This window comes from Anas platyrhynchos, chromosome 1, assembly GCF_047663525.1.
Source record: "Anas platyrhynchos isolate ZD024472 breed Pekin duck chromosome 1, IASCAAS_PekinDuck_T2T, whole genome shotgun sequence".
NCBI classification, from domain to species: Eukaryota; Metazoa; Chordata; class Aves; order Anseriformes; family Anatidae; genus Anas; species Anas platyrhynchos.
The window spans coordinates 121894589-121910402 of NC_092587.1; the positions used below are offsets into that span (position 1 = coordinate 121894589).

A 15814-nucleotide genomic window follows, 5' to 3' on the forward strand; every position below is an offset into this window, starting at 1 on the left:
TGGCCCGCCCCAAAAACTTCAGCAAACTACAAGTTAGCAGAGAATGTATAATTTCTTCCTGAGGGGGTTGCAAAAATGTTGATGCTTGTTTCTGATTCAACAGGAGCTGTTCAGAAATTATTCTGATCATAGCCAGTAAGAGAACCTGCTGAATAGAAAGAAGGTTGAGTTTCTTGCAGCTAAACAGTCCAACTTGCCACCTTAGGGGCAAGTTAGGGGATTTTAATGGTTTTTGATTCTGAGCTGTGTGGTGTCCACATTGTGAACCTACCTAGCATGGATTACAAACTTTGTGATCAAGTTTCAGACACAGTAAAAAATAAAAATAATTAAAAAAAAATCATTTATTTAAAATCATGTCACTACAAAACTCAGCTGTCTTTCCTTCATTCACTGGTGCTATCTGGCCCAGTAAGCACGTCTGTCTGCTTGACTCGAACTGTAACTACCAGTGAGGTGTGCTACTGTAACCCTGATTCTTGTTTTCAAGTAATTGTAGGTTAGGCTGTTGAATAGGAGTTACATGGAAGCTTGTAGTTGTCACTCTAGCACCATTTTGTTCCCTTTTTAAAAGCCTTTTGTGTAACAAACAAACCTGCTGTCACAGTATTCTTCCCGTGTTTAAAAACAAATGCTCCAAACAGATGAGCTAAAGGCTCCTGTTACTCAATAGTAACTTAGACATACCAGAGTAGAAAAATCTTCAGCGGTGTTAGACTGCTGCCTTTCTTCTTTCATGAGGGAAACAGAGAAACTGTCACATCTACAAGCCAAGGCACGCAGCCCCCTCACCTTGCATAGGCTCCACGGGCTACAGCAACTCAAGTGCAACACAATGTAAATCCCACTACATAATTTTGGAGCCACTCTGCAGCTGGGTTTATCGCTGCATTCACAGAACACATAACTCATCCCCATGATTGCAAGAACTAAGGAAAATATTGTACTGATAGAAAGCACTATTGAAATATTATTGCACTTTTTCATATTCTACAATCCAGAATTTTATCCTTGAAAACAAACTGCTTGGAAAAATCTACTGGGAAAGCACTGGTGGTCAGAATTCATTTTGAGAGTTATATTAAATACAAGTAGTTGTTTGTACCACAGATGATGGGGGAACAGAAAGACGGAAAATTAGTTAAATTTGCTAGAGTATGATGCAGAATGCAAGTACTTTTCCCAGTGTTTCATAATAATCTTTCTGGACTAACAAAAACTGTAACTTGCATCATAATGCCAAACAGTACAAGGAATCAGTATGATCAGAGAAGAGACGTGGGAAATGAATCCAAGTTTGAGAATTAGCCTTTGATTAGTCTTCTCTCTAAAATGCTCACAAAACTTGAATAAATTTTCCAAGTTCTCACTATTGTATAAAAGTGAAGGAAAGTAAGAGAAATACTGTTCTCAGTTGCTATTTGTATTGATCAAGCACACATGAGGCAAAAATACAACTAAGGCAAATCTTTATTTGTTTTTGGTAGAAAGAAAAATGAAGCAGTCTTACAGTTAAGCAGTATTTTCCAAGTTTTTTTCTCAGTGGAAACTTCACCAAGTCTCATCGAACTGATAGCCTTGCTCAGTGCATCGTATTTTCAAGAAAAGCAAAGACACCAAAAGAGTTATGAACAGCTATTTGGAATATTCCTTCTAACCATGGCACCCATTGAACAGGGATAACAACCACAACTATTTTTTACTCGCTCATATCTTATGCTGCATCAAACCTACCAAAGCTTGTTCCAGCTGCTACTCCACTTATATTTTCCACTTTGTGCAATCCCAAACATCAGTGAAACTCTGTCCCCATCCCTAGAAGTGTTCAAGGCCAGGCTGGATGGGGCTTTGGGCAACCTGGTCTAACGGAAGGCATCCCTGCCAATGGCAGGGGGATGGAATTAGATGATCTTTACGGTCCCTTCCAACCCACACAATTCTATGATTTTTGTCAGTTTCACAACTCAGCTCTTAAAAGTCAGGATCTAGTTCAGAAATTGTTATCCTCACCTAAATAATGTTGAACTACTACGCACCTGAAGGTCAGTACAACATACATACACATCTTTGCACTACACCTGCCTGTAAGGCAAAGGCAATGTTACAGTGCTTAGTTTCACTTGCACTTAGGTAAAAGCAGAATTCTATTTGTCTGCAAAGCAAGAGATTTTGAACAGCATTGTACATTACACCTACATGTTCCTTCTACTTGTACTAGCTATGTGTATACACAGTTTAAGCAATGACATAGTTTTCAGTTTGTTCTTTGTACAGGACATTTGCTACATGTCCTCATAGTCAGTTATCAGAAAAACAAACAAAACTGTGTAATAGTGCTTTAATACTCATTTGTTAAAATTGCAGCCTTACAGTAGCTGTAGGTAGTCACCAGTCTCTTCCAAAGACATGCAGTAAGAAAGAAAACATTCTATCCTTGAGCAGCATCTGATAAAACAATGTAGCTGCCACTTAGTGGCAGCAATCATTTAGGCATTTTCGGTATTGATACATCTTTATCATATAACTTGTGCATTAATCAACAAAAAGGTAGGCCCCAATCCAGCAAATACTTGTGTGTGCAAATGCTTTCCTTCCATGTGGAATAGTTCAAGTTAAAACTCATCCAATGAGCAAAGACCTTGCATAAATCTTTATAGGATGGGAAATCTTAGTGCTTAAAACTGAACTGTATTTTTTCATAGGATTAAGGTCTGATTCTAGATTCAGGGAATATAGGAGATACTCCTATAAAGGGCAGATATGTTGCTTCAAGATAAATGGTCTCAAAGGTAACAGGAGCCTCTACAAATGTGCGTGCCTTCTCTTTGAACAACTTACTCCTACTTGGAGAAACATGGGCCCAGTCTTACTGCCCCAGCTCCTGGCTACTCTTGCATTGCAGGAGGAATCAATAAAGTGCTTGTCACAAATTTGTACTCATGGAATAAAATCAGATACAAGTCTTTTCAGAATGCTTTAGGAAGTAATTATGAGTTCAGTGCTAATGTCTGACCCATGACATTCCCTGAACTGACAATAAATATGATCTTCATTCTGAAGGAAAACTGGAATTCTAGTTAGGCCCAGGTATATTGCACCTTTGCCCTAGTGAAGTCATCCTCTGTCTCAAGGGGAAAAGCTCTAACGGATCTAATTTCAATGTAGAAGCTCACACTTGACTGAAGTGCAATGCTTGTGCAATTTCAGAAGCACCAGCACCCAACATGACAGTTAGCTTTGTTTAACCAGACACGAAGCGCTGATCCTGCTTACAGCACATGCACTCAGAGTTGTGTTCATAATTTGTTCCCAAATGCACCACAATCCCGAGAGGTCCTGCTTGCCCTTTGACCTTTTCTTTGATTAGATATTTTATGTTCCTCTTGAATAAAGTGTCTTTGATATTAGCTTTGATATAAATTCTATTGATCTTTGTGGCATCTTCTTATTAATATATTTCTGAATATTTAAATTATTAAACTTGCTTTCTCTATATATAAATATTTTTTTGCTTGATTTCAGATAATTAATCTATGAGAACTGGCTAAGACTATGCTCTCTGTAGAGAAGTTCCATTTGCTACAACTCCTCATAAAGAAAAAAATAAAAATATAACTGTCTGAAATATTTTGCCATGTGTTTGGAACTTTTTTTTTTTTTTAAAGGCTTCGGTGTTGCTTGTTTTTATCTTCCAGTCAGCTACAGGATAATAGCAACAGCAAACACATTCACAATGCAGTTCATTGTTCGGTTTTCCCATCTCACTGTACAAGTTCCTAAAAGAGATTATTACAAAAAAAATAAATAAAATAATTCCGGTCTCTTTATTATATTCATTTTACCTCTAAGTAATCTAAGTCAAATTAGTACAAATAATTCAGCTATGATTTAAGGTGATTACAACTATATCATCATGGCTATAAGCAGACTAAATTCCTCAAAACATTTTCATTTACTTGGACATTGATTACTACCTAACGTGAGCCTCAAAACAATTTGAGAGAACCAAACTATCTCAGTATCTTTTTTAAAAAGCTGGATTTGCAAAAATCCTTGAAAATCTGATATTGAAATTGTCAAGATAATCTCACAAAAAATCAAGAGGAAAAGTCTGGATCCAATACATTCTAGTTTATTTACTTTCTGTATTTTTCCTCTTATTTCAATGTATATCAATTATCAACATATCTTAGCTTTACAAACCAAGAAAACATGAAGATTAAACTACTTGTTCACATAATTTCACTCAATGATTTTTGTTTTAACCACAGTTGACTTTCTAATTCAATCTCTATTTTTAAGTTATATATTGGTATCCTCTTCTAAACAGACCATTCTGAGTCTATGACAGACAGAAGACTATTTTAATCTATTTTCCTCATGATACCCTGAACCTGGGAAAAATGCATTTAGAACTATTTTAGATACACTGAAGAGCATCAAAAGCCTATAAACTACCTGATAGTTAGGCAGTTGAAACACACACTGTAGTTAAACTTTTTTTTTTTAAACCAACTTCTGTTCTCCTTCAGAGTAGCACTGTCTGTTTACAGCAGTCAGATATGTTTAGGACTACATGCTTACATTTACCTTGAACATTTTATTGCCTCTTCAACTGATCTACAATTACTGAAGAGATTTTTTTTTTTGGTTTGTTTCACAATGAAGGCATTTCTACATTTGCTTCGTACCATCTGCAAAGCAGTCACTCCTAATGCAAGCGCTGATTGTTAACAAAACATTTCCCCTGGGATCGTAAACAAGGGTCTAGTTCTGGAAGCTACTGCTTCTGTAAACACTCCTCCAAAACATTCAGCTGAACTATTACAGTTGAGCAACAGGTAGCATTTCTTTTGCCACAACTTTTTTCATCTGAGTGAGGAAGCTTACCATCAGTTGTGGTATCCCAGAAGCATGAGCTTGCTGTGTGTAGACCAGCTCCACTCCTCTGCATCACTGCACAGGTTACTGAAAAATACAGTCACAAAATCAGGACTTTAAAGCAGAAGAGGTGAATTATTTACAATTTCAAGCTCACACTATGATTTTAAATGACTGGCAGTCAGCGTTCAGCTAAGTCAACACCTATTTTGACAATTCTGTCACTCCCAATGTTCTCCTCAAGAACTTGGTATTCATTTCATGATTATCTTTACTCATATAAAGACAATAGCTTTAACAAAATGCTTCTTAATAGGATTATGCTTTTTATCTTTTAAACTGCTTAGACATGGCTCATGTCAGGTGTGCCTCAGAACTGGATTGCATGTGCTGTCCTCACAGGTACAACAGAAGTCACACCTGATGAGAATTGTTTCCCAAAATTACTTTTGTCTGTTCTCTGAAACCACGCTCCAGTGATAAAGCATTTCTAAACTGACCTCTAATTGTTGTAAAACCAATGACAGTCTGAATTCATGACTTTCAAAACCAAAACACAGGGCAAACTTTTGCTATTATATCAACACTCCAAAAAAGGACCAGAGCATTTTGAACCTGCAATTATCTCAATTTCTCTTCTGTGGAAATGCATATAAAAATAATGGGACATGAAGTACCTTACAGAACTGAAAATCTTTTAAATGTCTGTATTTTTAAGAAGCTTAATCACATTAAAATTAACTGAAGATAAAGCAATTATTTCCTGAACTGATACCAAAATACTGATATAATTGTTCTGGGGTTGCTTAAGAGTCAGGGAAGACCATGTAACACCTTAGCATCTTCTGTGCTAAGTGTTGACAGCATCCTTAGCACAAATAAAACTGCTGTAGTTTTACCACAGCAATTAGTAAAAATCTGTATAACAGAAGAGTTCAAGTATCTGTTCTTTGTTTACAGGTTATGTTATTTATTGAATATAGCACTACATTGGAACAAACCTTTCCACAATTACTGACTGTGATTGTATGGGGATAAAAGTATGGTTACTTCTACTTACCAATGTACTTGTATGTTTTCCCAAGCTTTACCAAATGTGTCAGCGACTGTTCTACTATAGCTGCAGTCCACTGGTTGACTTTGTTGTGATTATAATCTGCCTTGCCTAAGACACTTTCTATGCACTGTAATAGAGAAAAAAAAAAGTTACAGTAAATATATGATACTTAAAAACGTAAAGGTTTAAAAGGCCTCACATAATCTGAGAATTTTATCTGGCAATTGGATTACTTTAAATCACTTCAGCTCATCACATATCAGTTACTGAATGGGAAGTAAAATGAGCCTTCTTGGAAAATTATTTTTAATATACATTTACTACATTATTATGTGGAGAAAAATGAGGCTCTGACTGAAAATTTTGTGTAGGAAAGACCTCAGCCATATGCTTTAAGTGCCAAGTTAAGCCACTGGATCCATTTACCGATGAAAATACCAACACATTCCACCATTCTCAATGACTGCCTACTGCAGCTCAGCTTTCAGATGCTGCTGTAATGGAAATTGTACTACCCTAATCAATAATGTCACTAGGGCAGGCCAACCTGTCTGAGTCTCTAAGCAATATACTTGCTTAAACTTAAAGTGACCAAACAACAGAATACCTGCACTATAAATGTAACTCTTAAATTTCATTCTTTACTCCTAAAGAAATTCAGAATTACATGCTGGTGGAAAATGAATTTCTCAATATGAAAGTGTAAAGAAATGTACATCTGTAATAGGTATGTAAAATACAACTATGTTCTCCTTTGATTCAGTAGCATAAATCGTGTGCATTCACCACCCACTAACAGGCTGTGTAAGAGATTTGTGCCTCAGATCCCACAAACCTCAATTAATTCTGATCACATTGTATAAAGCTAGACAATGACTCAATGGAAACAAACATAGAGCAGAAGGTAAGAGAGGAACAAGGATGCTTAGTGATCCCTTCAGGTATTTTGGTCTTTTCCAGAAATGTATCCAATGCCAGAACTCTCCAGCTCCAGTTAAGCCTTAAATCAGAGGTACAAACACTTGGCTTTACTCCCAGCATCAGATGTAAAAATAAAGAGAACCTGTCTGGCCTTTCAAGGCAGGGACAGTTATATAAGGGGTTGAACTGTCATTTACCTGACATCTAAGAGCTTGCTGTTATGACCCGGAGCAGCTCTAGAAATACAATCCTTTCCTTTCCTGACAGGGCAGGTAGGAAAGGACCTGCAGGGTCCCTCTAGAAATTTCTTTATAAAAATGGTATTTCCCTGTAAAACCTGACAATCATCTGTATGCCAAGGGCTCTTCATTACTCACTTTCTAGTTACCTGGCATTTATTTTGGACCATCAGGCTACTCATTCTCAGCCTGCTCTTTTCGTGTAAAAATATATATATTTTTTAAATTGATAGTTAACAACCTCATGTAGACCAACCTGTTGCTCAAGCCAAGGCTAAACTTCCAAGTTTCAGCAGGTTGATGAGGCTTTGTCCAGTCACGTTTTTATAGTATCTAAGGATGGAGACTTCACAAGCTCTGTGCATCCTGCCCTAGTGATTATCTACTCTCTAGCTGGATAAAGGAAAACAAAAAATATAATAAATTTCCCCATGCAACCTGTGGCTGTCATCCCTTGTCTTTCCAATGTAATGCAAACTGTTTCTCCCTTCTCTCTGCCACCTTCTCCCCACTAGGTAGTTGGGGATGGTAACTAGATGAAGCTTAAAGCAGTTCCAAATGAAGCTCTGCATAATTTGGTATTAATAGTAGTTTATGTTTTGTGTAAATTTGAATTTATCTGGTGTGGTTAATTGACAGTTTCTCTTTTCACTGTATTGTGAAGTAAGGGAAAGAGTCTCTTTGAAATCACAACATGTTGGTTAAATGGCTAACACCTACCTCCTTAACTATGTTGTGGGCCTCGTCAGCGTTGAAGATCATCTGTAACAGAAATTAATTATTTTTTATTTCTGACAGAGAAGAAAACACATAATGCAGTTTTAAAGCCCCACTTTAGTCCCAGCACTACACGCCTGTTATTTAGCGTTGTTTTGCCAGCGACCTTTGAGTGGGTCCAAAAAGCTCCTCAGCGTGCCCACAAACCACTTGATTTTGCGCTTCCCACGGAGATTAAAGACCACCACTGCCTATGCCATATGTCAGGATATTCCCCAAAACAAGAAGTTAGGTGGCAAACCGGGCGAGGGCAGAAGCCTCAGGGCCAGAGCGGCCGTAATGGAGGCGGGCGGCTGCAGAGAGGCGAGAGGGGACCCCCGGCAGGGCAGCCCCAGACCCCAGCCGGCACGGGCAGGGCCGAGCCGAAGCCCCAGCCCCGAGCCCCGGCAGGGGGACCCCTACCTCGTCGTTGTGGGGGTGAAAGTCCTCCATGGCCCCGGCACAGGCGGCGGCTGTTCCGGCAGCGGCGGCTCCTCCGCGTCCTGCGCGGCTCCGCCTCGGCGGGGCGGTGCCGGCGGCGCCATGAGGCGGGCGGCGGGGGGCGCTGCGGGGCCGGCGGCATGGCGGGGCGGGGCGGGGACGGGGCCTGAGGTGGCTGAGGGGCTGCAGGGGCACTGCGTGGGCGAGTTGGAGCTCTCCTGCTCTGTCCTGCCCTCCCATGACATATCACGACATATCTCGACATATCATAACATATCATGTCCTGCTCTGCCCTTCCCTGCCCTGCCCGGCTGTGTCCCCGGCGGCCATACAGGGCGGCAGCACGCCTCATCCTGGTGCCTTCGCCATAAAGGCAGTGAAATACTTGTTCCTAGCTCTAATATTATATATATTATATCCCCCTTGTGGTGAACATAAGGAGCTCGAGGCACAGGGCATGCAACAGGAGAAGTTCCTGCTGAGGAGCAATCGTGTTTTTATGCCCCCTCCCTGTTTGTGGATCAGTGCAAAGTGTCTGACACAAAGCTGTCAGTACGTTTTAGTAATGGTGACTTGCAATGAGCGGTTCTTCCACTTTATAATAAAGAAATACTCACTATAAAAACAGGTGTAAAAAAATAGGGTCTTCTCTCTCCCCATGAAGTTGCCTGGGGAACACGAAAGAGGCCTACTATCAGTGCAGATTTTTCAAGTTACGGGGGGTTTATTCTGCCATTTGGGGGGAAGCTCTTTGTTTTTTTATTGCCCCCTCTGATACTGTTCTCGTCTTTCTAAACCAGACTGAAGGTGAGATAGGAGGCCAAGGCTGCATCCTTTCTACTTTCAGTTTTGGTGGCATATATTTGGAAATATACGTGCATAAAAGAGTGCCTCTTGTTCAGTGTTAATTGTACGCTAATTGGAAAAACTCTGAAACATGGCAGTACAGGGGGAAACAAAGCTAAACGTTTTTATATTGCCTTGTTTTGAAGGTGGCTTTCACATTTAATTTTTGCTAATGGGTATAGTAGGATGAGAAGGCTGAACATGAAGAGTAAATCTCTTTAAAAGCAGATCTTTATGAAGAAGCACACATGGATGTAATCATTGGGGAGGGGGGGCATAAAAAAATCTCCTTCAGTATAAAGTTTTTTCTGTGCTGACTTGCACAATATTTTCCTGGGCTTTCACGATATGCAGCTATTACAAGTAAAACAAAATATCTTTTTATGTGTTATTGGTTCAAAACTAGGGATAAAATTTTGTGTTTATTTTTAAAAAAATAAAAGCTAGTGGAAGCCCATGTTGTATTTGCACTGGCAACCAGGAGAAAAAGCTAACAGCACTAAAAAGGACTTAGCCTTGGATCTTGTTCATTTTTTTTATCCTCTGTATTTTCAGAGATCTTTGTATCTTTGACGTGCAGTACACTATCAAATGAAACCAGCTGCTAACCATTTTCAGCTCTCTTTAGAAATACTCAGAGAAATACCTTCTTTGTAACAATCATCTTAGCAGATTCCATGAAAAATCAGGTTCCTGAATGACTGACGTGTGTGTGCATGTTTGTGTTGATGTCCCAATGCAAAAAAAAAAAAAAAAAAAAAAAAGGCCCGTTCTTCCCCCCCTCTGCCATTTACAGACAGAAGGACAGCAGGAGATCTGTCAGGCTCAGCTCAATACCCAGGGAGCTATTAGGTTATAAAATGGCAGAACAAGTTATTAATCCAGGAAGTGTTTACAAATAAACACCCAATGTCACCCCCAAACAGCCAGCACAGATTTATCAAGAGTATATGTCAAACAATCTGATTGTAATCTTTGGGAGGACAAATGGTTTAATGGATGAGGGGGAAGTAAATAGTAGGCATGTTATTATGTAGTGAATGTGTCTTGTTATGCTCTCACACGTAAATTTCACTTGAAGTAAGAATCTATCATCTAGGGAAAAGGTAACCCTAATGAAGGGTTATCAAAGTAAGAGAAATAAACACCAGAAGACCTTTTATTTTTTTTTTCCCCTCCCCAAGAGCTAATCAGCATTAGCAGCAATAACTGGAATCATGCAATAAAAATGATGCTTATGAAGGCTTTTTAATGACAGCATGTTGAAAGAAGTTACAAGCATGTTGACTGACAGGATCAAAATTACGAATACTGAATAGGCTGGAGAAATCAACAAGAAGGAATCTCATAAAAAATAAAAACTACTATCTAAAACCAACATCAAACGCACAGATGCAAAATGGGGACTAATTGGCTAGGCAGTAATGTTGCAGGAATTTCAGTAAATGGGAAGCGAAGTATGATGTTAGAAAAAACTAAATACATTGAAGAATATCATGAAAGGCACAGAAGGCAATTATGTGGTTCTCAGTGTTTGCCAGGCATCAAATGTAATTCTCTGCCCAGTGTGGTGTCAGGACAGAGACACAAAAACAATTCCTCCTGAAGGCAGCAAGACTGAAAGGAAGCTTAGAAAATGTGATTTGTGGAGGAACTGCATTTGGTTTATATCTTTTCCCCAGTCTTTCTTGTAGGTGTCCCAGTGTGTAGCAATTTAGTGAAAAATGATTAACAGGCCAATATATGACAAAAGATAGGACAAGAAATAATGGGTTTAATTTGAACTAAGAGAGTAAGAGAGGTTTTTGTTAAATATTAGGGGGGGAGGAAATCCAAGTATGAGTAATAAAGCACTGAAGCAGACCTGGTTTTGGAATCACCTTCTCTGGATCAATAACACATTAGGTAACATCTACCAGGCATCCAGCTAGCCTGCATTCTCCTTTAGAGAGCATTAAATCAGCTTTTGAGATAGTTATAGACTTACATTTTTTTAGCTTTCATAACAATTGAGTGGTTATTTTCCTCTTCTTTCTTTTCTTCCTGTTTTTTTTTTTTTTTTTTTTTTTCCTGAACCAATTCATTTTTCACCTAATATCAATTACCAAAAGCACCAATATTTTTCCTTTTCTTTTTTTCCTTGGGAATGACTAATGCTATTACTGATTTTACAAGAGTAATGCTAAATTGTAATAAGGAGCCGTACACTTCTTTTCAAGGGGAGTTACCTGATTATGTTGCTCAATTCTTTATTACACTGCTGCAAAATGAAAGCTGGAAAATGCAAATGGCTTGCAGTGTAATTAGTTCTGTGAACTGTGATAGGAAATGTGAAAAGTGCTGAAAGAGATGGCTCAGAAATGCAACCCGAAATTTGAAAGCACTGAAGCCTTTCATCCAAATGCTGAACAGGAGCTCTTAAAAGACTGGAAATAAACAGATCAGCTCAAGACATTTTTTGATTAAAAGCAAATATTTGAAGAAGATTTGGACTGCTGGAAAGAGGGCAGGCTGTGCAGGCTATGAAGATTCACCGCTGCTTGTACAAAGGCAGTAAAAAATGTGAATACCCATACAGCTAAAATTGTATGGCTTCTCTCTCACTTCCAGCAAATTTTTCCTTCAGCTGTTGTAAACATCTTAAACCTTCATCTACCTTAAAACACTGATGTCAAAATCAGTTGAATACTGGTATTTAATTCTTCTGACTGAGTTCCTAAGCTACATGTGGCTGGATGCTGGAGGGAGAATCAGCATGTGCTGCTCTTGTTCTTGCTCTCTTCCTACGCATTCGCTACTCATTACTGCAGGAATGGAGCAGTGGATCAGATGGACGTTTGGCCTGATCTCTACAGCAGCTTTTATGTTGGACAGATCATGGGTACTTGGTCCTAGCTGTAGTTTTAATGATTCACTTTCCTGATTTTTTTTTTTCCTGAGAGCTGTTTTAATGATAGCTGCAAGTGACTTACTCGAACTCCTCCGGAGAGCTAAATGCCCACTCAACAATTGTTTAAAAAGTTCTCAGTGAATTGTCAGAGACATCACTATTTCCATAGCTACAAATGGTCTGTCAAGGCGGATTCTGTATTTTTGGAATCTTCGGGGTACTGGGAGATCATGTTGTGATCATGACTGAGAACATGAGTGCAGTGCAGAGCTTGGCAAGCTGCTTCATGCAGCACAGTAGCAACAACTGCTACAGGTGGAACTGCTGCTGCTGCATCAGCCTGCTGCTGGCTGCTGGTCAGCTCAGCTGCAGAGAGCATGGCGTTTGCTGGCACAGCTGAGTTGCAAAGGCTTGAGTAAAGTGGCTGCATTGCAATCACTTGCTGGCTCCCTTGGAGACTGATTTGAGTTCAGATGAGCTTTGTAATCTGACAATGTACACGGTAAATTTTAGGGTTAACCTCGACCAGCTGACACTGTGTTATATGCATTAAGTATTTATTGTTTGTAGTCTGTGTTTAAGATACACATCAAGGTAGAATAATTTTCCAGTGTTGGTAAGTGTGTGTAGCACCCACTGTAGAGACTTACCCATTTAAATGATCCAGAACAATAATATTAGCATTATGACATCAGATAAATAAATGCATATGACGTTTTAATTCTGTTTCATGGTTAATATTATCTGTATTTTTGGAAGCTTTTTTTCTGTAGGCAAAGTTTACATGATGTATTTGGTGTGAGAGTGAAGCAACAACAGTGTACTCAAGTTAGATTTCCAAGTACATAGAATTTTCTGATGCTACACATTTTTTAAATGTGCAATAACAACATACTTGGTAAAAGTAAATGGTCAGCCAGCTAATTATGTGTCTTCAAAAGAACAAACTAAAAGCACAAACTAAAGTAAATGCTTACCTGCATCATGCAGCAAGTGTTGCTTTATGTGCTTCTTGGCTTTGAAAGTATGGTACTACGAGCTTTTGAAGGAATAACAATTTCTTTCTTAATGAATTCATATGAAAAATGTTCTATTTTTTTTTTTTATGAATCATTTGGTATCAAACAACTGCAAGTTGTTTCGGAGTTTTAGCTGCAAGACTCTATTTCATTATTTAGAATGCTTTAAACTTCAGTTATTTGGTCAAATACTGTCTGTGTAATTGTCTACTTCATGTTCAATATTTTTGGAAGATTAGAGCAAAACTGTCTAGGATATTTCCTAAAATGAGCTACATGAAAATATTAGATTTTCACTGGAGTGGAAATATTGACAGTTTTTACAGCATTTTATTTTTAGAATGTCTAACACCCTTCTATTCTAGAATAAAAAGAATGATTTGGCAAGGAGTTCATCCTAATGTTAAGAGCAAATCTTATGAGAATTTTATGAAAACCCACCCAAATGAGTCTAATTATAAATCTCAGGAAAATTGTTTGCACAGTTTTTTAGAGTAAGTTTGTTAGAGGTCACCACCGTAATTTAATTAAAAATGTTATTTGCACCGAATATGCTTCCTGTCTGTGCTACATCCTTTAGCAACATGAACACAGCAGGGCTTTGCATTCAGCTGCTGCTTCTGATGGCCACCAGGGCTGTGTCTGTCATGGGAATGCTTTTTGCTTTCCAGATACTGATGTGTAGTTGGCAGCATCCTTACTTCATCTCAGGAGAAAGGGAGGGCCTTCCCTCATCTGTCCCCTGCTGAGATGCCCTGGCTGCCAGCACCATGGACACGCTGCCCAGGCAAAACTGTGGCAATCATAAATGGGGCAGTGGTCTGTGTATTTGGTGGACTGGTGCTCCTGTGAGGTGCTGCAACTCATCAACAGGGCGCTGCTGCATCTGTGGCACTTTGTCCTAAAAGAGACCACTCAGAGTTCTGATTTTCTCAAGCTCTCCTGGAGACTCGAATGTGTTCAGGCAGCCAAGAGGGAGTAACCTGACTGGTTTTAAAAGAAAATCCATCAATCAGAGAAACAACTTTGAGGGAGTGTTTCACCTCTGAAGATGGTATGGACAGGGTAGGTCTGAGGCAGACAGACAAAACAGGAGCCATGAGAAGAGAGGAGAAGCATGGTGAGGATGAGACGAGCATTTGACAGCCTGTATGGGGCATTTTGGAGCAGGAAGCCCACCATAACGTGAATTTCAAAATGTCTCTGCTGCCAGCAAATACCTGTGAAACCCACTGGTAAAATGAAAGATGTTCTAGCACAGAAAACAAGTTGCATCCCTTCTTGCAACCTGTTCTCAGCTTAACAAGGGTATCCGTCTTGCTGTTTTGTTGCACACTGTACTGCCACAGAGGTCCCTCAAAATGTCACAAACCCACTGTAATAGGTTTATGTGGAAAGATGTTGGCAGCAAGGGACCTGTGGGGGTGGTCACTGTGAGGAGAGGCCTGGACCTGCCCCCACGCCAGTTCCAGACAGCTCCAGAAGGGACCCACCTCTGGCCAATGTAGAGCCCACCAGCAAAGTCAGTGATGCCTCTGTGAAAGTATTTGTAAGAATATGTAAAAAACACTGCAGCGGCTGTGAGAGAGAGGAGTGAGAGAATGTGACACCAAGGTGAGTGCAGCAGGGCAGGAGGTGCTCCAGGCAGGCAGCAGCAGTTCCCCTGCGGCCTGTGCAGGGAGAGGCCCCTGGTGGAGCAGGCTGTCCCCCTGCAGCCCATGGGTCCCACATGGAGCAGATCTCCACGCTGCAGCCCCCCCATGGGTGGAGGAGCCCCCGTGGAGCAGGTGGATGTGGCCTGGAGGAGGCTGCGGCCCATGGAGAGCCCCTGCAGGAGCAGGGGGTCTGGGGGGAGCTGCCGCCCACCCGTGGGAGACCCGTGCTGGGGCAGGAAAAAGCCTGAGCAGGAAGAAGCAGCACAGATGAGCTGTTAAGGATGGACCCCAACCCCCATTCCCTATCCCGCTGTGCTGCTGGTGGGAGAGGAGGAGGTAGAAGCCTCGGGAACTAAGTAGTGATGTGTACCTGGAAGAAGAGGAGGTTGAGGTAAGGCGTTTTTAGATTTGTCATTGTTTTCCCACCATCCTACTCTGTTCTAAGTGGCAATAAATTACAATTCTTCTCACCAAGTTGTGTCCCTTTTGCGCATGACAGTAGTTGTTAAGGGATCTCCCTGTCTTTTTCTCGACCCACAGGCTTTCTCATGGTATTTTCATCCCCCATACCATTGAGTAGGGGGAGTGGGAGCCTGGCTGGGTTGGAGTCTGTCAGCCCGCCAAGGTCAGCTGGCTACAGCCACAAAGACCCAAATGCTGCTGTCAAGGCTTCCCCTGTAAATCTGAAAGCAACATGTTTCGAGCTGCTAGCTATCTTTGAAAGTGTTACAGAAAAACTGTCAGCATGGTTTTATTTAATAATACTCAGCAATTAGAGGCAGAACACACAGGAGGGTTGACAGTGTTATTTGGAAGCCTTTGAATTTTGACTTTCTCTGAGCAGGAGAGGAAGATACATGCTCTGTTTATCATTTCTTCCACTTCAGTCATGTTTCTTATGATTTGATAAATACACAGCAGTAACAGCAGGAACAACTGAAGAGCAGAAAGCTGAAGCAAAAAACTATTATAGATGATATGACTAGGCATTCTCCATCCTATGTCTTTTTTTTTTTTTTTCCTCCTTGTTTTGAAAGTGATGCCTTTGTTCCAGTAAGATAACAAAATGAGAATATATCTACTTGGTCAAAGGCAATGTACCCACCCTT

At 40.1% G+C, this 15814-nt stretch overlaps 1 protein-coding gene across 1 annotated transcript; it reads right to left on the minus strand.

Moving 5' to 3' along the window:
* Positions 1-1452: 1452 nt before the first annotated feature.
* DYNLT3 (dynein light chain Tctex-type 3) lies at positions 1453-8425 on the minus strand. The gene is made up of 5 exons (XM_027449018.3): positions 8278-8425; positions 7819-7860; positions 5942-6065; positions 4891-4968; positions 1453-3776 (listed from the first exon to the last, which is right to left on the minus strand). The coding sequence occupies exons 1-5, from the start codon at positions 8305-8307 to the stop codon at positions 3700-3702; spliced, it is 351 nt and encodes a 116-aa protein (XP_027304819.3). The 5' UTR covers positions 8308-8425; the 3' UTR covers positions 1453-3699.
* Between the last annotated feature and the right edge of the window lie 7389 nt (positions 8426-15814).

Excerpts from the sequence above, each read along its gene's own strand:
- DYNLT3 (XM_027449018.3), bottom strand. The coding sequence starts at position 8,307 with ATGGAGGACTTTCACCCCCACAACGACGAG. Across the intron at positions 6,066-7,818 it reads CCCACAACATAGTTAAGGAG|TGCATAGAAAGTGTCTTAGG; the intron begins GTAGGTGTTAGC and ends TCTCTATTACAG. Across the intron at positions 3,777-4,890 it reads CTGGGATACCACAACTGATG|GAACTTGTACAGTGAGATGG; the intron begins GTAAGCTTCCTC and ends AATCTCTTTTAG.